At 33.2% G+C, this 23,856-nt stretch overlaps 1 protein-coding gene and 2 long non-coding RNA genes across 3 annotated transcripts; all 3 read right to left on the bottom strand.

Annotated features, from left to right (window-relative positions):
- Positions 1-3,980: 3,980 nt before the first annotated feature.
- Positions 3,981-6,375, bottom strand: LOC134235949 (uncharacterized). The gene is made up of 3 exons (XR_009985507.1): positions 5,867-6,375; positions 4,243-4,277; positions 3,981-4,052 (listed from the first exon to the last, which is right to left on the bottom strand). It is a non-coding gene; the product is annotated as an uncharacterized LOC134235949 (long non-coding RNA).
- A 4,210-nt stretch (positions 6,376-10,585) lies between these two features.
- LOC134236009 (uncharacterized) lies at positions 10,586-12,840 on the bottom strand. The gene is made up of 3 exons (XM_062718185.1): positions 12,676-12,840; positions 11,181-11,267; positions 10,586-10,821 (listed from the first exon to the last, which is right to left on the bottom strand). The coding sequence occupies exons 1-3, from the start codon at positions 12,725-12,727 to the stop codon at positions 10,586-10,588; spliced, it is 375 nt and encodes a 124-aa protein (XP_062574169.1). The 5' UTR covers positions 12,728-12,840.
- A 391-nt stretch (positions 12,841-13,231) lies between these two features.
- LOC134236021 (uncharacterized) lies at positions 13,232-14,311 on the bottom strand. The gene is made up of 3 exons (XR_009985521.1): positions 14,037-14,311; positions 13,540-13,597; positions 13,232-13,285 (listed from the first exon to the last, which is right to left on the bottom strand). It is a non-coding gene; the product is annotated as an uncharacterized LOC134236021 (long non-coding RNA).
- Between the last annotated feature and the right edge of the window lie 9,545 nt (positions 14,312-23,856).

Below are 23,856 nucleotides of genomic sequence, written 5' to 3'. Positions count from 1 at the left end.
TCTGAGTAGTTGCAAGCCCTATGTTGACCAATCTTACATGGATGATTCGTTTATGGATGCACACCTTCAGACTTGCATTAAGAATGTTCTTACATTTCTAGATTACTAGTTTGTGGAAATTTGCCTTACTTAAAGACAAACATTTGTTGAGGAGAACCCTGTAATCTCTGATTACCTATTTTTTTTAAAGACAAAAATGTGACTATATATTTACATAAATTCAGTTCAGTTGAGTTTCGTATGCATAATCAGTAGAATGTGATGCATTCGTCTGTTTCCAAAGTAAATTATTAACTGAATACTTGAGCTAGAATAGGTGATGCAAGAACGACAATTATTATAATAGTAACAGCACAAATCACAACCTTCTTCTGTTTCAAAAATTCTGTAATGTTAATACATGATGGTCCGCCACTCGACTGTAACAAAAAAAACATAGAAATTCAAATGTGAGCAAAACGGGAACAAGCCGTTTAAATATTATAAATGAAACAGTTGAAAAAAAGAAGGGAATGTAGAATTTAAAATAATGGTTTATTCCCGTTTTGCACACATTTGAATTTCAGGCATTGAAAAAACATAATTCACACCTATTGTTCTACACCTAATTATCAAATGTGTGCAAAACGGGAACACACCACAAAAATAAACTCGAAACTATTAATGACTATATCAATTTTATAGAGTTTTGTTTATCTAAGGGAATTAACTTCGAGTTTGTGTTATGTATTTAGTTTGTATAATAGTTTGTATGAAAGAGTTATGGTTCATTCAGTTGTGATAAAACTTTATATTTAAATGTTCCTTTAAAATTTGTATTTTAATGTTCCTCTGAAATTACAGTTGTGTGTATATGAATGTGCATGAGTATTAAACATATGGATATAATGATCAGTATTTAAAATCAAAAGTCCAGAGAACAATACAAAACAGGAGCAAAGCAAACACGGACCTCAAAACATCAGAGGTGGGATTGGGTGCCATCGAGGAGTGAGCAACCCCTTATAAACTTCTTTAGCTAACTATTAAGAAGAGAAGTAAAGACATTGCAGATACATAATTTCTTCAAAACGGTCGGAATCTGATTTTAATTGATTTCAAATTTCATTTTTACCTCATTTTGTTTTCTTTGATTTTCAGACTCATTTCCTCTGCAATTAGTTCCCTCTATTGCCTCACAAGCTTCACTACCAATGTAACCTTTGAACTCTATCTACAATTCAAATAAGATACACGTCAAGGTCATAGGATCCACCGTTCACAAATTTATAAATCTTTGCGAGACATATTCAATTTATAATTAACAGCACAGTGTTAGAAGTTTATGTAGTTTACCGTACAAGAGAGCTAGGTTTCTACCTGTGATACCCCATCGGTTCGTAACCTTATAAAACGGATAACCCAACGGAGCTGCAAAGGCGAACTTTTCGAATAACACTCGTATTTATAATACAGATTTTATGCTTGGAAAATGTATATATTTATAATATCGATTTTATGATTGGAAATAGTATATATTTATAATACAGATTTTATGCTTGGAAACTGCCTTTATTATACCCCTTGAAAAGCGGGAGGGTACATATATATAGTAATCGGGATGTACATCCGTCCGTCTGTTACGCTTTGGGGTACCCATCTCTTATCCGTAACTCCTCTCATACCACTGAAGGAAATTTAATGAAACTTTCACAGAATCTTTATTACATATTGCCATTGTGACCTCCTACTTTACTTTTTGATCTGACATATACGTATTTTGAATTTTCCAGATCAAACATGGACACTGCCATTTTATTCATATGGGAGGCGGGGGGTATCATTTAGTGAGCTCATTGCTCACAGTACCTCTAGTTTATAATACAAATTTTATGATTAGAAACCGGATATATTCATGATTAAGATTAATTAAATTTTATGATTGGAAACAAGCACTATACAGCAAACATAAACACTGGGTACAGTGTAAATCAGGAATTTTTGACAAAATTAGCGATTAGCGAAAAATCATGCTGCTAATGCCTTTACTCATCGAAAAGAAGGGATGACAGCATAGTAGTCTTATCAATCTTATAAAGCCTTACAAATAAATTATAATGCAAAAAGAAAAAAAAAACAAGCAGGTCAAAAGGCCATTCAATCAATAAAAGAGAGGAGGACAGCAAACAGGGGCCTCTAAATTCTGCAGAGCTAATATCAGGTACCTTGAAGGTACCTTGTCGATCCGCAATGTCTTCATCATTTCGAGAAAAAAAATGAATAAATCAAGGATATGGATTTGGTGCCGTTGACCACCCCTGGAATTGCAGGTGAAAGTCCTGCTAGGGGCAATAAGAACTTGGGTTGTATCTTCGAGGGCGAAAACCATTTAAGAAGGGAGGAATGTAATGGTTCGGGCCGTGGATATCGGCCTGGATAGCTCAATCGGTAGAGCACCTGACTAGTGTTACAGGGGTCCCGGGTTCGATTCCCGGTCCAGCCATACATTTTCTCCTTTCCTGTTACAGATAAAAAATTTAAGTCTAGTAAAACAATACAAAATAGAAGTATAGAGCAAACACGGGCCTCCGAAACATCAGAGGTGGGATCAGGTGCCATGCAGTAGTGAGCATTCCTAGCTGCTGACCGGTCACAAACGCCTTGTAAATATAATTAGTGTATAATCAGTATTAGACACTAGGACTCATTTCTGCAACAGTTCTACCACAAGCTACAGACAAGGAAATTTGCACACCTGACCTATAGCTGCAATAAGCCTATTTTCTAACATCATTAAAACTTCAGTATAATGAATCATAGGAAACTGTAAATGAAATAAATGCAAAAAAAATACTTTAAAATACAATAATGAAAATAGAAAGTATAAAAGAAGACGATTGAGTTTTAGCAAAACAAAGAACACGATTGAAGAGGAGGTACGGTGTAAATTGAGAAGAAAATTGAGACCGGCTGACGTTTATCAATGAAGAAAAATATAAGGATTTTTACAAGTACTTATATAATTAAATAGACCTACCGGTTCATACGTGTACGTGGCCATCATTCTTCAACAAAGAAAAAATGTAAGAAATTAAGTTGCCTTGCATTTCAACTGAATGATCGAATTTTGCTTCTTTGATTACTGCCTTGAAACTTTATACTATTTTCAAAAAAAAAAACAAAAAAAAAAAACTAATACATTGGTGATAATTTTAATGATTCATTAAAGAAAAGGAAATTATCCGCATAATGGAGGTAAGAAAAGTACATATTTGTGATTAAAGTTCATTGAAACTCTAATAAGACAGATAACTCTAATTGGTAAAAATTACTATAACTCCCTTATAAAGCTGTCACGTTAAAAAGACATTTTTGTCAAAATCTATCCCACAAGATATGCTGAAAATGTGTGCATTTTAATCATGAATTAGATTCTTTTGGAAAAAACATAAGCATTTTTGAAATATTTTATAATATATCATCTAAAAAAGAGTTTTTAAAGATTAATTAACGAAAAGGTTTTGATTGATTCATTTGTTATTTTAAGACTAAAGTGCAAACAATCATCTTTAATATAGATTCTTATTCATATTTTACACATATCTTAAGATACATGTATCTCTTCATACTTGTAGAAGGTGATTCATGTTATTAACTTGCGTTTCTCATTCCCGAGAGTGAAGAATCAAATTTTATCCCAAAAAGCAGATGTCGTTTACAAAAAAAAAAACCGTTGCCGATTGTTCAATCAATGTCGATCCATTCCAATCACAATTTGAGAAAAAAAATTCTACCTAGTATTTTTTACACCGTATGCCAAGGAGAATAGTACAAAGAAACATTTGGCTAGCGAAGATGAAGAAACATTTTTTTTTATATCGAAAATGAATTGGGACTGTTCAACATTGAAGTTAATTTTCTGGGGGTGTTTTTAATTTTTGTTGACTAGTTCTATATTCATGCTTAAAATGTTTGCCAAGCCGAGTTGACCTTTGACTTACCAGGGATTCATTTGATGTACCGGTGTTGGGATTACAAGACATAACAATTTCATACTCCTCTGCCGTCGTATCCTTTTAGTGAAAATACAAATTATAGTTAACAAGTTCATAAAGCATTCAAGTTTTTATTGTTTTAATATATAATATGCATTTTTTAAAATAAATATATATACAACATATTTCTAAAATATTCAATTGAAAAAACATTTTCTACTACAATGCAATACATGTAGTTTAATTCATTATCATTCTCCGCACTTACAGCTATAAATGTTTTGTTCATTCCTCTTCTATCTGCTGGAGAAATGAAAATAAAAATTTAGCGCAAAAACAGGAAAGAGAAAAGTGATTTCTATTATCTATATTAAAAAAAAGAAAACTTCAGATATCACTTAAACACACGCGCTACAAATTTCCGCATTTTTTTTCTTCAGAAAAAAAATCGTAGTTTAATACAGAGGATCATTAAAGAGAACAAGCTTTAATTGAAGTTGTATACATATCAATAAAAAAGGTCAAGGTTGATACTCATCATAATGTTTATTATCAAATGTTTTATGATTTCAACAGATGCATATTTTTACACAGCTTTTGTGACCGATCGACAGGAGATATTTGCTACTGCAGGGATTCTGATTCCCCTCTTAAATATATGTAAAGTTCCATGTTTTCTACATTCCAGATGTATTTCGTGTCCATTGACCTTGATAAATCTTCATTTTCTTCGTTTTTCATCAGAAAACCTACTATTTCTCGACACCTGATGAACGTTTTTATGTTACAACTTCCAAATTTAGCACCCTTTTGGTAATTAAGTTTCATATTTTAATTGGGATTTATCTCCAAATAAAATAAAAGTTGTTAAACTAAAATAGACTTGGCCTTAGTAACCATTACTTTATAAAAGAGTAAACGCTCACTTCAGGTGAGCTTACTTTCCTTCTTTCGTAAAGTATTTTTATTTGATAATACTTTTTAAAAGGTTACCATGAATAAAAGTATCGGAATTTTTCTTAAAACATTTAATACCATAAATTAAAAATTTGTACATATCTTTATCTATCAAAGAACATAGCTACTGTACATGTAATACTAGTCGCCCGCTCGTCGCAGTGGTGAATGTGTGTTCAAATATCGTGTCTTCACACCATCAATTCGAATCATACTGTTCGTGGAACGTGGAGACCAGTCACTCGGATGGCACCGAATAAACCGAGATCCCGTTAGGTGTTGGATTGGAATAGACCCCTCGTCTCTTAATGGCTTTGAATGGGGACAAAGGTCTAATTTAAGTCCTGAAGCAGGGGGAGTCGTCTCGATACGAATGAAAAAATATACAGAGACGTAAATCAAACAAAATCAATTATTTAATTACCTTGTGTAATAATATACATATATTAATAAATATGTACTGAAACAGAATGTGGGCAAGCTTTTATTTCTACAAAGAAATGGAATTAGGGAAATAATAAACGAGTTCGACGCGTTGTGTGTTAGGCACTCAGTCAAAAGCAATGCGGCCAATGTTTATTATGTACATGTTTATGTGTAAGATTATAATCACATTTGCTGCCCTGATATATATTGTTCTTTTTCTGAAATTATGCGGAAGTTTCAAATGTTTCATCATTTTTCTTTTTCTTTTTTTTTGTTCAGTCAAAATATAACTTTTTTCCTGTAATTTAAAAATATTTTGGACGGCATTTTAATAATTTCGATGAGACCAAAATAGTAATGATGCTGGATTTAACTTGTTTATTATTTTGATATTTGTAAAAGTTTTTATTACTAATTAGATATATAATGTAAGTATAGAGCATATTTTATGAGGTAGCCTAGCTACTGGAACATATAAAACATAATAAAACTAAAAGAATCTCGGTTACCTTCTAAGAGTTCCTCTCCTCTGTGATTCAAAATAGAAAACTGACGGAAGGAATGGACTCAGTCTATATATAAACAATTCATCATTAAAGGAAACGACACACAATCTGTTTGGGATACTGGGTTTGGTATTATATATATATATATATATATATAATATATAAACATGTTAAATGTTCGTTTTCTTGAAATTTTACATACTACAAATGTATAGCATATCCTTAATCCTGATTTTGAAGTTGAGTTTCTCTTAAACGTATACTCTAAAATATTTCCATTGTTCAACGTATTCAGTTCAATAAAAAGGACATGACAAATCTACTCAATATCATTCGGATTTTTAGACGAAGTTACATTTAAAGCGGCGATCGGGTGCCGTACAGAAATAAGCAAACTCTGTCAACAGATTAAATACGGTACAACATGCACAGATCGAATACGCCGTAAACACACACAATTCAGAGCCCTTTGTATTCTAACTTTGCTTTACACACATTTAAGGAAACATCTTTAAAATATACCGCTCCAAAATTAGCATGTAGGAAAAAATATCCTTTTTTCCATTTACAATTTCCAGTTTGAAATCTATTTTTATCGTTGCAGGTGCATGTATTCATTAAAACTAGAATGCAAATTATTATGACTCTGAAAAATTGTACTTGACTGAGATTTGGTGCAGTGGTAAGGTGATTGATTGTATACTGTTTAACGTCCCTCTCCAGAATATTTCACGGATATGGAGACGTCACCGGTGAAGGGCTGCAAATTTAGGCCTATGCTTGGCACTTACGGCCTTTGAGCAGGGAGGGATCTTTATCGTGCCACACCTGCTGTGACACGGGGCCTAGGTTTATACGGTCTCATCTGAAGGACCGCCCCATAAAGTCGCCTTTTACGACAAGCAAGGGGGTACTGAGGACCTATTCTATCCTGGATCCCCACGGGGCGTAAGAACTGATCTCCGTTTTAAAAAAGAACTTACGACTAAAACAAAAAACTTGGTTGATTGTAAAGGTTTTAAAAAATCGAGTATCGAAAATCTATACTCATGCACATTGTAAAAAAAAATTTCAATTCACTTTCAATTTAATTTTGAGTAGAAAGTTATGAGCTAGCTGAAAAATTGTAGCTCTTCAAAGAATGAAAACAATTGACAGACCGGAAAGATAGAGAAAAAGTGTATATTAATAACGTACGAAAAGGTTGCTGTTCCTTTTTTTAAATTCTGTTTTAAGCTCTACTGGTCAGAGCCCAATTTAATATTTAATTTTATTCTACGTTGTATAGTTAGGAATCAACATTATCATAGGCTAGCAGTAACAACATAATGACAACCTTCCGCAATACTCGTAAAAATTATATTTTGTCATGTGTTTGTCGTAAGCTGATAAGAAAATTTCCGACACATTAACGATAGGAAAATACTTCAGACTTTACCGTAAATTTTGAAATATTTACTGTAAATCTGTGTGTCTCTTGCATTCGCAAAAAATATTTTTCTTAAAAATCAACAAAGCACACGAACAATTTGGCTGACAGTTGGTCTCTATTTATAACCGGGATTTCGCAGAAGTTTGAAATATTATCAACATCCCTTTGACTCAGATTCGCAAAAATAAATCGACGCAAAATTACTAGCTGCAGAACTGAATTTCTATGCTTGAGAAAATTCGGACAGATAAAGCAGAGAGCTACCGATGCATGCATTCTAAAAACCTTCTAAATTTGATCTTTTGACTTTGACCTTGGAGTTTGACCCACTTTAACTAAAACATTCTTAACTTTGTCTACATCTTTTGCACAGAAGATACCAAGACTTTTATATTTCATGTATATATATATATATTTTTTTTTTGTGGAAGGACCTTTCATTGAGTTTCAACAACTTTGACCTTTTGACCTTGGGATTTTTGTACTTATGAAAACTTTTACCTTGGCAATAACTTTTAAACGGAAAAGGCTAGGACTTTCATGCTTCACATTTGTAATTATTGTGAAAAGACGGTTCATTGGATACCAAAAACTTTTACCCTTTGATCTTGGAGTTTGACCTATTTTTAAAAATACAACCTTTACAATAATTTTTGAACGGTTTCCTTATGTAATCGTTGAGACAAGGCCTATTTTTAGAAACCAACAACCTTGACCTTTTGTGCTACCTTTTATCTTTGACCTTGGACATAACCTTTGAATAGGTTGTGCTAGAGTTTTATTTTTCACACTTGTATTTTTGTGAAAAGGCCTTACTTTAGGTGCCAACATATTAAATCTACATTTGAGAAAGCTTTACCTTCGCTATGTTGCCATGTGGAGGCATCTGTGTTTTGCAAACATATATAATTTACGATATTTATCCAAACAAACTTTTTTCATTAAATTTTCATTGAAAATCGTCACATTTTAAAGCTGATAAATGTTTTAAATTTTTCTTATTTGACTTCAATTTTGAGTACAATCCGTTGCAATACATTGTACTTTCGGCATAAAATTGTTCGAATCATTCGATTGTCACTACTGTAAACAATATCATGTGGCCCAGAGATTAAGAGCTTTCTCGACTCCTCCGCAAAAGAGTGGTATTAAGTAAGATATCTGCGAGGTAATTGCGATATTACGTATTGCATCGTTACAGTCTAACCTCACGAGAGTTCTGTCTTACATGTATTTAAGTAATAACAAGAACCAAAACTTTATTTTACTTTCTTTTGTCTTTGTTTACATTTTAATAAAAGCAACATTTTTTTTCATTTCTGGAGTACAAAGATAATTGATTATTCATGTACATGCACATGTACTATTACTGAATATATTTTAATTTTGTACTTATAAACAGTCATGTCGATCAATCAAGTTTTTTTGTCTTCAAATTAACGCATCAAAATAAGGAACATACAGCAATAGACTCAGAATTTAATGAAATACAAGAGGCCAATGGGCCACAACACTCACTTTAGTAAAATCTACTCTACCCCATTTACTATAATGCATCCACATAAGTGTCAGCTTTTCTGGCCAAGTGGTTCTTGAGAAGAAGATTTTTTAAAAGATTTGTCCTATATTTTTCTATCTTAAACATGAATTCCCTATTTCGACCAAATTCTAGCCCCTGGAGTCATGATTTTAACAATTTAGAATCTACACAACTCCAGGATGCTTCCATTTAAGTTTCAGCTTTCCTAGTCCATAGGTTCTTAAACAGATTTTGAAAGATTTCCCCTAAAAATTTTGTGGCACCGCCCTAGCCCCGGGGGTCATGATGTTAACATTTAAGAGTCTACACTATCCAAGAATGCTTCCATATTACTTTCAGCTTTCCTAGTGGTTCTTGAGAGAATATTTTCTAATGACCCTCCCTATTTTTGTCTTTTCTAGATATATCCCCTTGTAAATGGATTTGGTCCTTCATTTTAACAATTTTAAGTCCCCTTTACCCAAGGATGCTTTGTTCCAAGTTTGGTTAAAATTGGCCCAGTGGTTCTTGACATGAAGTTGAACTTGTCAAAAATGTACAAGACGAATGGACATCGGATGATCAGAAAAGCTCACTTGAGCTTTCAGCTCAGGTGAGCTAAAAACAAAACTTCAATAGTGAATTAAGAGGGTTTGCACCGATATCCTTTACTGTCAATGGCTCCACATTCGAAAAAATTAAAAAGAAGTGAAAAAGAAATAGAATTATTTATTGAAAGGGACACACACGTCCGGCAAAACTGATTTTCCTGCAAATCCGTGTCCATCTCTTCTTCTATGACCATACACGATTAACCCAAACGCCGCATTATTTGTCGATTCAACTCTTAAAAAACCTCCCTGTACTTGTAAAACAACAACGACAAAGTTAATATTCCAGAATGTTACGGTATTATAAAATTTTCCGTCATTCAAGTAATGAATAATTTTTGTTTCGTTTAACATCAAATTGATAAGGGATTTTTCCTCAACTATTATAGCCACGTAGCTTTCTCTGAAATCTTCGGGAACCGTAACTAGATATTTATCTGTATATTGTCTAATTCCTGGTACAGTAATCATATAAGGGTTACCCGTGTCGCTAGACCCAGTGGCAAAGCTGGTAACCAAAACCGGCTTTTCTGAATCTATGACGACGACTTCTTTATCAGAAAAAGTTATTTCAAAATAACCTCTCGGTTGAAGTATTTTCTCCGTTTGTTTATTTCCAATCTTATATGTAAGTCTGGTTTGGAAAGGTGACACAATTTTTAGGACTGTTCCCATTCTGTTATAATTAGGTGGGACAACATACATTTTATCCAGCCTATCAATAGGTGGAAGTTGTTCATCAAGCTTACTGCAAGATCCAAAATCAGTGCTGTTTTTAAAACCTATTTCAGTACAGTAACTTCCAGAAAATACTGCGACGGGAGATGTTGAATCAATAAAGGTTCCTGACATGTCGACTCTGTGGTATATTTCATATGTTTCAAGCTCATTTAAGACGAGGTGCATTACACTGCCATTTTGGTACGTTATTCCATTTACTTTCTTTGGCAAATCGGGATCAAACTGAAAGTGTATTTTGATTGTAGTACTGTTCCTTCTGGAGGCTATTGCAAATTGAGGATCTGTTGTTTTGCTCAACGCACTGGGTGTAGAAATGACGTATGAATTTGATGTTGATTTTATTGGTAAAATGCTAGTGCTATCAGAAGTATATATATAATTGTCAATGATGATAATGGACACGTCTCTAGAAGTCTCGATCAGCAGTGCTTTTTCTTCGATTTTGAAATCTGAGAGTGAAATCGCACTTGTAATGCTAATTTCTCTCGCATTTTTCCTTGGTGTAACAACTTCATTGAAGAGCTGTGTATAGAAAACTTTGAAATTAATTTAAACTCAAAATCTCCATCCGATAAAATATATATGGTCTTGGTTTGGTCACTTGCCATGTTGAGATTGTCAGTAAAACAGACCAAAAACTGGCGTCCCTGAATTCCTATAAACCAAATGATAAAAATGTTAAACACGTTAACATAATTTAAGAAGATGCGTTTGTGAAACACTATGCCCTTGATGGTTACAAAACTCTAGAGTTGGACGAAGACTGTCTGAAGTTGTAGACACTTACACTCGACAGCGCAATAGTTATGGGATATGTTACAGTTGACAAGAAACAAACATTCAGACAGGACAAATAATATCCCCCGGGAATCTTTAGATTCGGGGCATAAAAAAGGCTTTTCAAAATATTAAATTAAATCTAAGAAGGATATATGGAGATAAAGAAGAATATTAAATATCAAAGTCGATAAACAATACAAAATACTAAAAAAAAATCCTTGAAGTACCCGGTACCTGTTTTTCCTGCTGTAGTATAATTCATTCCTTTAAAGGGGTCATTAGGACAAACCACTGTTTTCTGGTTCTGACCAATAGTTTCCCCTTGGGACAGACATAGAAATAAAAATGTTTAACATATAAAAAAGGCTTTCATAGAAATTTCAATAAATTAAAGAAAATATTATCATGAGTAAAAAAGTTGTTTATTGTCAGCTCATCTTAAAAAAAACTACAGTGTACCTACATGTCAGAAAAATAACGTTTTTTATGGCTTCATTTGATTAATCTATTTTTTAAATAGTTTTTTCACCCAGCAAAATCAATGTATTAAATGTGTCAGGCGCAATTTAGGGCTAGATTGTTTTCGGATTCTTTATGGACAACTTGTGTGTGCTTATTTCAGCTCGGTAAAGATAGTTTTCGACTTAGCATAAGTTATTTTCCGTTGGTCGCCATATTGGAAGTCCAAATGCTCATATTCCTAGTATATTGTTCATTCAATTTTTAATTTTCATATTTGCTCTTTTAAATTAGGAATCATCATTTTCCAGAAGTATATAAATTTTTGGAAGCTTCCTTTATTTGAAAAAAAATGTAATAAAGATTCTCCACCAAATATTTCTGCTACAACCTCTCAAACATGGTAAGACAGAGAGGGAAAATCACCTAGTCGACCTCCGATATGGCGGCCAACGGGAGGTAACTTTTGCTAAATTTTGGCAAGTCGAAAACTTTCTATATTAGTAAAATTCAACGTTGAGCTGGATTATTTTTTACTGCAAAAGAATTTCCGTATATTGTCAAAGTGTAAAAATAAGTTGTGGACTGTAAAAGTCAGCGCTCTTCGCAAAATTCCAATACTCTTGAATCACAAAATTGAAGTAGGAAATTTTACAAAGCCGTACATGTATATGATATTCGGGAAAAGTGCAAATGGACACTCGACAAACACAATGTGGTTAAATGTCAATTTGCAAGTGCAATCTAACACTGTTAAACTCATACTTTTTTCCCATCAGCCATCTTCCTAAATTAGGGGTTTCTAATCCAGATCTACAAAAGCATTTGAGGAAATAGACTGACTATAGGATGCTCTCTCTGATTGACCTTATCAAAGTTTTCATGAAAGATTAACAGAATAAAAAACCAGTTAATAATTAAACTATTAGATAAACAAGGGCATGGCTTGTCTCTGCTTTGAAGTAAAAAAATTGAGATTTTAACCTACTTTCAATATTTCCCTGCATTTTCTATTTTATTCGCTCTGATTGGTTAATTAAAGTGGCTTATCGATGTTAAACTTAGTATCCTCATTGTACGGCCCGAATGTTTACTCCGTCAAAGTCAGTCTATTCAGTTAAGGGTTTACAATGTATGTGGAGCGTAGTGGTATAAAAAGAAATCTTAAGGAAGCCATCTGGTTTTGTCTTCACCTTGAAATACGAAAAGAAATGACATGAAATATGATACAAATGCATTAAATACAGTATTTTGAAAGTATAAAATTTACCGTCATTTTCATTTTCCCGTTTACTTCTTTCCTGAATATATAAAACTGTCATCGTTACAAAGCCGACGACTGCGACAAAGAGGACGGAGATGACAACTGTTTTAAAACAAATCCTCGATGTATTTTGATGTGTTATTGCTTCTACCTCTTCGAAATCTGTTTCCAAATTCGGGATTTACATGAAAAAGGAAATCGAAGTCATTAAGTTTTCCTCGTTTAATGTTCATGTTTTTGATCTTATAGTATATACGAACATGTTTTTGATCCTATAGTATATACAAACATGTTTACTATTCTAATTTTGCTCATTAAATTTCGAAACTTTCTCTTGTTTCTTTATCGTGTTTATTGTTTTACATTTATCACTTATTAACATTTTAACCAAAAACTATTTTATTCCAATTGTAATAAAATACCGTAATTCATGCATTTGTTGTCTTTTTCTTTTAAGGGTTTTTTTTTTTTTTTTTAAGAAAAGTTTAAAATTACTTACGTTGTTATTTAATAGTGCACATATTATTTCAACTGTAAAAATAATACTATCAATATAAATTACCAGTTCAACATATGAATTTGTGTCGTCCAGCTGGTGATATTCATTTTCATAATTCTGTAAGGATATTTATTATACCAATTTTTTATTTAGGATTCTCACAATCACAGAGATTACATGTAAATAATTTATTGTGGATTCTTTTTATACCTTTGATAACAATTTATTGATAACAGTTAATTAACAACGAAACTTAACGTTTACAATCTAAATCAAGGGTATGAAAGTTACACAACGAGCCACAATGCTGTTTCTTTTATGACAATTACATCATAGTCGGAATGATTTATGAAGATATAAACATCGTTTACCTGTCTAAACCTGCCTTCCGCCAAAATGCACCAATTTTCAGTTGTTTGTTTTGTTGTCCTAAGGATATTTTTGTCGTAATATATTAGTCATAGTTCATTTATATGATTTTTCTTATAAAGCAATTCTGTTTTACATAAATCTTTTAATAGATATATGTATGTAAATATAACCGATATATTTTCGGTCACAATAAATTAACAAGCACCTATTTAAAAGCCCAATCACTTTTTGTAAAGAAAAAGACAATATTGGTTTTAAAAAGTTCCATAGAATAATTTCATGTGAACATTGTGCATATTTAAACATGCTATATTCTAAAGCGCAGAAAAAAATAAGTATTTTTTGGAAATCATATAACAATATGTTTTACACATCTAACTGCCTGCATAGATATAATTGGTTTTGAGAAATATGTTTTCAAAAGTAAACATTTAATAAACTAAAAAAATAATCTACAAAAAAATCAAACAAAAACAACCCAGAATTTTATACTTACATTAAGTTTTAAAAAGGCTCCTAAATCTAAAATTAAATGTTCATTTTGCATTTACAGAGCATTTGTTTTGGGGTACTTCAGTCAGTTGTAACTTTTTTCTACATGAGTAACTTTATTAATTTTAATATAAGAGGATTTAGACGAAAAGGATTTAGATATGTCTCCTTGTTTATAACATAAGTGTCAATTTCAACAAGAAAAATTATTAGGAAAGTTGAAATTAAATGAAGTCAAAAGTATACGAAATTATTTCACCAAATATTGTAGTGTTGGCATTGGCTGTTGAGTTCAAATTTAACAAGAAAAGTTTAAAGTGGAGCCAAAGTAACTATGAGCTTGATTGCTATTTGTCAAAGTACATATAGTTTCCTCATCTTATCTACTTTAAATCAGGTCAAGTCCAAAAACAAGATATATTCGTGACTGACAATCTTCATCAAATTAAAAGCTAAACACAATTCGTAAAATAAAAGTGTCGACCATTTTTATTCGGAGAATCGCTATACCTGCAGACCCCTATATAAAGGGCCGGACTTTGTCACCGTTTTGTGTAATTAGTCGACACCGGTGTAGACGGACGTATGCTATACATCACTCGGTACCGACAATAATAACGTACACCTGTAATACTTCGTCTAATGCAGGAAAGATAGATATCAAAGAAACTTATATTACAACTTACAATTATAGTTGTACAGGTCATAGATACACGTAATTGCAGTAAAATTGAAACAAAGATAATGCAGGATATCCAGCACGAACACGGGTCGCCATAATGATTCCACGCCAATACTCGTGACAATAAAACAGTCAGGTGTGACGAATCTGAAGAGTATACCCTGGTGTTGATGTACCGTTGATAATCATATCGAAAATGGCGTATACCTATTTATGAGTCGTGTTCAGCTCTAATCTAATATACGAGGGTTGTTCGAAAAGTTCGTAGACTGATGCGATAAAATAAATAATATGTCTATTTACAATTTTTTTTTAAGGAACATAAAACAACAAAAGTTAAAGAAATGTTGAAGATTTAAGCTTGATATGAATATTAATCATGTTATCATAAAATTAAAAAAAAAGACATTATACAATCACCTGGCGCTGTCGCCATTTAGTTTCATGACATGTTTTTCGAGGTCTGCATTTTCAACCTTACACTCTTGATGAGATTTCTTGGGGTCAATTAAAAATTTCAACAGGTTTTGCTTATTTGATTGTACAATGAACAGCTGATTTCAATGCATATAATATTGTAAATAGATCTATACATAGAAAAACAAGAGGCCCAGGGGCCACAGCGCTCACCTGAGCACATCAGGCTTGAATTTACTCCACCTCCCCCCTACAGGCGTTCATCATTTGAACAAACTAGAATCTACACTACCTGAGGATGATTCCATATAAATATCACTAATCATAGCTTTGAAGTACCTGAAAAGAAGATTTTAAAAGGTTTCCCTATATATCCCTATGTAAAACTTGGGTCGGCCATTTTGGCCCCACCCTAGCCCCGGGGGTCATGATTTGAACAAACTTGAATCTACACTACCTGAGGATGATTCCACATGAGTTTCATTTTTCCTGGCCCAGTGGTTCTGGAGAAGATGATTTTTAAAGATTTTTCCTATATATTCCTATCTAAAACTTGGGTCGGCCATTTCGGCCCCACCTTTGCGCCGGGTATCATGATTTGAACAAACTTGAATCTACACTACCTGAGGATGATTCCACATGAGTTTCATATTTCCTGGCCCAGTGGTTCTGGCGAAGATGATTTTTAAAGATTTTTCCTATATATTCCTATCTAAAACTTGGGTCGGCCATTTCGGCCCCACCTTTGCCCCGAAGGTCTTGATTTGAACAAACTTGAATCTACACTACCTGAGGATGATTCCACATGAGTTTCATCTTTCTTTGGCCAGTGGTTCTTGAGGAGAAGATTTTTAAAGATTTTTCCTATATATTCCTATCTAAAACTTGGGTCGGCCATTTTTTTGCCCCACCCTTGCCCCGGGGGTCATGATTTGAACAAACTTGAATCTACACTACCTGAGGATGATTCCACATGATTTCATCTTTCCTGGCCAAGTGGTACTGGAGAAGAAGATTTTAAAAGATTTTTCCTATACATTCCTATGTAAAACTTGGGTCGGCCATTTTGGCCCCACCCTTGCCCCGGGGGTCATGATTTGAAGAAACTTGAATCTACACTACCTGAGGATGCTTCCACATGAGTTTCATCTTTCCTGGCCCAATTGTTCTGGAGAAGAAGATTTCTAAAAATGCCATTAATTTTTAACAAATTCATGATTATCTCCCCTTGAAAAAGGACGTGGCCCTTCGTTTGAACAAACTTGAATTCCCTTCACCCAAGGATACATTGTGCCAAGTGTGGTTGAAATTGGCCCAGTGGTTCTTGAGAAGAAGATGAAAATGTGAAAAGTTTACAACGACGACAACAACGACAACGACGGACAAATTTTGATCAGAATAGCTCACTTGAGCCTTCGGCTCAGGTGAGCTAAAAATCTTACTTGATTCTACTTAACAGCACATTTGCTTGATTGAATGACTTCAACATTTATGATCTATCATACATGATAAACTTTACTTTTTAAACACCCTCACTACAAATCGACATTAACTTTCACATATCTCGTCTCTCTTATCTTTTTGGCATTTAAAAGCAAGTACTATGAATGCATTATATTTTTCAAAACCACATATAAATATTTCCTAAATCTAAGCCAGTTTTTCCAGGGGATAAAACTTGGTAGAATATTGATTTAAACAATATTTATTCAGTACAATCTGAATAGATTGAGCAACAGGCTAAGCCTATAGATAACCTCTCCATTAATAGAACATTTAAGCAAAGAGAAGTACCCCTTTTTGAACGTCATTACAACCCCTGAACTGTTTTGCCATTCCAAACCGGTGGAGGGTTGCAAATTTATTCTAAGACTCTGCACTATAGTGTAATTTATCAGCGAAGTCTCTCTTTCGTGCCAACTTACCCCTACTACGACTCGGGTCCTCGGTTTGTAAGATCTCATCCCATTGCCCTGTCTCGATCCACGTCACACAATGGATTTTAACCCATCGAGGGTCCTTACTCCCTAAGTCTAGAGCAGGCATTGTTGCAATCACCATTGAAATAACGACCACTATTGAAATAATTATATCAATAGTGGTTGAGAGTACATTTCAATAACAATCATAGTTAGTAACCACTATTGAAATACAACCACTATTGAATTGATAATATCAATAGTGGTTGAGAGTGTATTTCAATAACAAAAATAGGTAATAACCACTATTGAAATAAGACCACTATTGAAATAATTAGTGGTTGAGAGTGCATTTCAATAAACAAACATAGATAGTAACCACTACTGAAATACGACCACAATTGAAATAATTATTTCAATAGTGGGAGAGAGTGCATTTCAATATAATTAGCACTATTGAAATAACAACCATTATTGTAAGAATTATTTCAGTAGTGGGTGAGATTCATTTGAATAACAAACAAACATAGGTTGCAACCACTATTGAAATAATGTTCTCTTTTGAAGTAAAGATTTCAACATGGATAAAATTATTGATTTCAAAAGTGCTTTTAACAATGATTCCAATATATATTGAAATAAATATTTTAACAGTTGCTGACAACGATTTCAATACCAAAACCACATTGCAAGCTGTATATATTTGTGAATCTCAAAATACTTCATTTTCTACAATTTTTATTGAAGATGTAAAGTACGGGAAAAAGTGGCATTTGCTTAATAATGACGTCATATGGATCTAGCAAAGCTTAAACATATGCAATCACTAGTGATGTCATATACGACGTAGATTCTACGATAAGATACATAATTTTGTGTATCGTTTTTAGCTCACCTGAGCCGAAGGCTCAAGAGAGCTTTTCTGATCAAAATTTGTCTGTCGGCTGTCGTTGTCGTCGTTGTTGTTGTCGTCGTAAACTTTTCACATTTTCATCTTCTTCTCAAGAACCACTGGTTCTGTTCCGATGATTAATCCAAGTAAATGTCTGGATATACCGGTACATGATAGTTTATGTATTCTTGGTTCATACAAAAAAATTATTTACATATTTTGATAATTTTTTTTGTATCTTAAGTAAGCATTATCCATCTGTTTAATAATTTAAGATAAAATATCGATATCAAAAACATTTAAAAACACAAGAATTGAAACCAGTTAAAACATTGAATTTACTTGAAATTGTCACCCAATTGTGACAAAAAAGCGGGGCAATGGCAAATCCCAACGAAAAAACGTCAAAGACTGAAACCGACTTACAGGCGGACCGACTTATAGGCGAGTATATACGGTAATTTTGTTCAAATCATGACCCTCCGGGGGTAGTGCGTGGCCACAATTGACAATCAAAGATTTACACTGGAATATATAGGAAAAATCTTTAAAAATCTTCTTCTCAAGAACCACTGGACCAGGAAAGACAAAATTTATTTGAAAACATCCTCAGGCAGTGTACCAGTAGATTCAAGTTTGTTCAAATCATGACCCCCAGGAGGGTAGGACGGGGCCACTATGGACGATTAAAGTTTTCCATATGAATGAATACATTTGAATTTTTCTTTAAAACTATAAAGCCATGATTGGTCATATCTTCAGACCTGCCTACCTTGTTCATTGCAAGGGTGTAATTTCAGCAAATTTTTGGTGGAATTTCAGAGGTAAAAGCGTAATCAATCATGTTTTCCTATTTGTTGTTTTACTACTTAAGAACAACCGAACTCGAACATTACTAAATAAAACTGGCATAAACTTTTCTTTTTCGATTGTGTATTGGCAAAAAAGTGTTGTTAAATACTTGTATCCTATATGAAACAGAAATCAACTGCACACCCTTTATAAAGCATTTGGTCAATTTGTATCAAAGCTTGGGTTAGCATGTTTTCACAAATCGTACATAATAACACTGCATTTATCTTTTGAACACTCACATTTCTCTATTTTGTTCTAAGCAATGTTAAAGTAAAAAAAAAATTGAGCATAGAAATGACTGTACTTATTGCAATATCAATTAATAATTACATAAATAGTGCCTTCTCGTGTTCTTTCGAATGTTCGCCATACCAGTTTACATATAACTACTAGATATATTACGTACGTTACCGAACTGGTCCTCTATTTATTACTTTTACTAAAACTTCTCATTTCATTTCAGGAGGTCGTACTATGACTCTAAATTTTGAAGTTCATAATGGATTTTTAACCAAATTATCAAAAGCGTAAAATTAATATAAGTGGCGTAATAGCGTAATTTTCTGGTAAAAAGCGGAAGAATTACACCAAAAGCGGAAGGGTAGGCAGGTCTGTATCTTTATGTAAGCATCCTCACGTAGTATTGATTCAAGTTTGTTCAAGTCATGAACGAGCAGTAGGTGATAGGTAGGTTTGGCTTCTATTTGGGATCAAAGTTTCGCTTATAATTTTTTTTCCTAGGAACAGAAACATTATGTTTAATCATATTAATATGAAGGCATTCTCAGGGAGTACAAAGTCATACTGGTTCAAATGAGGGCTCCCAGGAGTAGGGCTAGGCCACAAGGGGGGAAGGGGTCAAATAAATAAAGAAGAAAAAAATCATCTGCTCAGAAACAGCAAAAGCCGTTGAAGCATCATCAGGTTGTTGGTTGTTTAAATTTGGAGACACTGACCCCAACGTAAACTTCTCAATACTGAAATGATTTCAGCTTAATATATCCCAGCCAATGTGCTCAGGTGAGCGATGTGGCCCATGGGCCTCTTGTTTTTATTTCGATGGACAGTGTTGTCTTGGTTACAGAATATATAAATTTCCTTGAAATACACTTTAAATGTTACTCCTCCTACAACTTTGGTCTGATTTCAATAAATCTTGGCACACAAGTAGACTATACTCAGGTTCATAATCCTTGCATCATTTATGTTTTATATCATATATATGTAGCATTTTGAAAATATTTCCAAAAAAAATTTAATTTTTGTTACCATAGCAACATTGTAGGAGGCGTTGCATTTTGAAACATGGTTAACATGTAGACAGACAGACGGATGGACGACGGACACCATATTATCCCAAAAAGTCTTCCAATCTTGGACCAGTAGATGTCTTCAACCAGTAGAGCTAAAAAATCAACTTTTTTCTCCACGTTTTAAGTTAAAAACTTCAACTAAAGGATGAATGAGTGTTCGTCTTGCATACATTAAAGACAAAAAGATTATCTTTTCATTTAAAGTCAACTCAGTGACATTTTAAAAGATATCGTTTTTTAGCTGACAAATACCTAACGTATCAGTTATTTCCAACAAAAATGATTTCTTTTTCGTCCTTGTTTCGAAATATCATCCAACAAGTGTCGTCTGTTTTTGTAATTTTTGGGTCACTGTTTCTATTCTTCTCAGTATCCCTTTACCATCTTAAGGAATAAAGAATCCTCTCTTAGAGGGTATAAAAGTTCTATATTCAAATGATATTTTTTTAAATAGAATGTGTTATCTTTCATTTCGCACGTTACCCTTTCCTGCTTGTACCTTTATATAAATATTGTAAATTTGTTTTAGATTATTTTTATTTTCCCCTCGACTATAGACGAACTTGATCAATTACTAATGACATGCACAAACTAAAATACCATTGTGTTACGAACACCCACGGACAATAAAAGGTTAGCAATCAGTCACATAGTGACTCAGGTAACCAAAACACTTTACTAAACATTTTTTTTTAAACCCCATGCTTTAAAAATAAGAATGTGGGTGTTTAGTATGTTTAATCAAGCGGAAAGGTGCAGTTGTATTTAGAAAAATCGCTTTCTATTCATGTATTCGTATCAGAGTAATGAATATTTAAAAAATGCGCATGTCATTTTTTCAAAAATATATGGATGGTATTCTTTTGTGTTTCTAGCTTGTGGGTTTCAATACTAGGAAAAACTGCTAGAAGGTAGGCAATACCATTTTTTAAGTAATATATATATAATAATGAAATTCTCTTTTTGAAAAAAAAAACTTCGTTGTTGTCATATACTTTTAGAAAATAATCAATATTACAAGTTACATCAATATTGCAAGTTAGCCTTATATGTATGCTTCAACGAAATCGTTTTACGGACATTATTAATTATGGATATATCGAATAAAATTAGCAGGTCCTAAGATCTTTGCTATAAACCTTATTTTAATGAAAGTCGGTGTCATGTTGTAACTGAAGCTTTAATTGATGTCAGTTACTGTAGTGTCAAAATGATATTATTGATAAAATGAGTACCTGTTACCTAGTTGACATGCCTTTTTATTGACTTATGATATGAAAAAAACATTATAAACATAGTCTGGTGTAAGAATACAATGCATGCCATTGATTATAACCTCGTTTTGGGGGGTTTCATATTGCATAAATATTGTAGGATTGAAATTATTGGACGCTATTAATTAACAAGCTCATGTCTTTCACGACATGATAACACTAGCTCTTTACAACTTATGATTTCATTTCATTGAATATTGTACAATCTCTTTCCATACATATTTAAACAGGTTTTTGCGAGAAGCGCTTACTTTTAGTCCTTTACAGCCGACTGCGTATTTTAACATTTAAGTCTCCGTTATTTACGTGGCGAATAATTGAAAATAATTCATTCTGCGTCAGTCACATTAAAAAAAGAGCTGTTTATGTCAGATCCAGCGTGACCTAAATTCTAGACAGTGTAAAAAGATATGTATATTCAAGTGATACCTGACTGATTGAGTCGAAGGGGGGGTGGGTGGGTGGGGAGGGGTCTTAAAAGTACTTGCACGATGAACATCACAAACGATCAAAATAATTTATCATATCGGTAAAAAGAAAGTTAAGATCATTAGATTTAGCAGGGCCGTAGGGGATTTTTAAATAATTTGCATCCTGCGTTACATGTGCGTGTCAAAATAAAGAATTATCAATTAAATACAGGAAGTTTTGTTACTTCTGAGTCAAAAGTATATGTTTGTGTTCTAACATTTATTTTCAGTAATAAAGACTTTTGAAAATAATATATAATACATATACTCATATTTCAATCTGGTATATTTAGGGAACACGGCATATGAATAACAAAAGGTATTTAAATACCCTTTCATTAGAACAACATATGTACCAGTCTCAATTTGCATTAAAGTAACTGTCAACGGGTGTTGCTAAATCGCGGAACGGAAAACGGAACAGAAAGCGGAACGGAACGGAAAATTTTATTTTATATTCAATCAATTAAAATACTCATTCTTTATCATAAACGATATATTTTATTCATATTAAATCCCTCATTATTAAAAACAGGTTGTTAATTCATGTTCAGTCTCTTATTCACGAAAATCTCTGACATATAGCAGTCACGTAGAATCGAATTTGAAAGGGGGAGGTAAACTTACATGAAACGTAGACCTAAAGCGCTTTAGGTCTATGCTTGAAAAGAGTTTGACAAGCAAAAAAGACAAAAGACAATTTTTGTTCGAAGAAGGGGGGTATGTTCAAGTCCAATATCTTTCAGTACTTTATAACACAATCTTATTACATGTATTGCATTAACAAAAACTGTTGGGTTTCAATGAACATTCAATTTCACGTAAAAAGGTTTGGAGCTAATGTCTAAAGAGGAAAGGTGGACCTTTTGCAAATTTTCAGACCTTTCCAAAGAACGGAAAAATAAACTTAAATGTTTCACCATTCATATCCACCCTGCCCTCCCCCTTACACTTGCGTGTGCCACCTACAAACTATAACTTCATTAAAAGTAAAGATGCCACATTTTTTTACACAGAAAAATTCAAACAACAAATGAACTTTACGTGTTAGAGGTGTTTAACCGAGCTTACCGGAAAGGTCTGTTCTAATCGTAATCTTAAGAATTTTAATCATTTTCTTTCTCTTTAAACATGTTTGTCTATATATCAAATATTTGCCCCCCTCCCCTTTTTTTACCAGACATAACCTTTTTTTTAAACTACAGAAATGTTTAATGAAACCTTCAAAATTTGTTATTTAAAGTAGTAAGTACATGTAAATGTACAAAAAGTATTGAAAGACAGTGGAGTAGGAACTGATTCGCCCTCCTGAATCATATATTTGTGTTTTGTTTTCGCTTGTTATATTCTTTTCAGATAAGTTTAACACCCCCCCCCCCCCCACACGCACACACAAATTCAATTCTATGTCACTGCTACGTCAGCAGCATTCAGCATTGCTATGGAGATATCGAACAGTATCCAATATCAAGAGTCTATAAAACAATACAAAAATAGGAGCAGAGCAAACAAGGACCTCCAAAACATCAGAGGTGGAATCAGGTTCCATGGAGGAGTGAGCATCCCCTGCCGATCGGTCACACCCGCCGCATGCTCCTTGTCATGTTTGGGAAATAAAGGGAAAATCAGTCGTCAATTTATTGTATAAAAATGAACAAGTAGTATGAAAAACGTCAGTCAGCATTTGACTCAATGATAAATTGTATTTGCTGACATGGTCATTGTATCGACCTTAGAACTTACGAAATGATATCTTTAATTAAACGATACTGCTGATATTCTTGTTTCATCAACTTATTTGTAAATAAAAAAAAAGGGTGAACATGAATATATCAACTTATTTTTGATAATACGGGATTGAATGTGTTTAAAATATATTGTTTATGACAAAATTTGTGTATTTTAAGTGATTTAATCTAAACTAATATATTCCGTTTTCCGTTCCGTTCCGCTTTCCGTTACGTTTTCCGTTCCGCGTTTTAGTAACACCCACTGTCAACAT

Source organism: Saccostrea cucullata, unplaced genomic scaffold, assembly GCF_032062105.1.
Source record: "Saccostrea cucullata isolate Sc308-1 unplaced genomic scaffold, CSIRO_AGI_Scuc_v1 ctg1396, whole genome shotgun sequence".
In the NCBI taxonomy this organism is placed as follows: Eukaryota; Metazoa; Mollusca; class Bivalvia; order Ostreida; family Ostreidae; genus Saccostrea; species Saccostrea cuccullata.
Note: the sequence above shows the minus strand (reverse complement) of the source record. Positions and strands in the feature narration are given on the sequence as shown.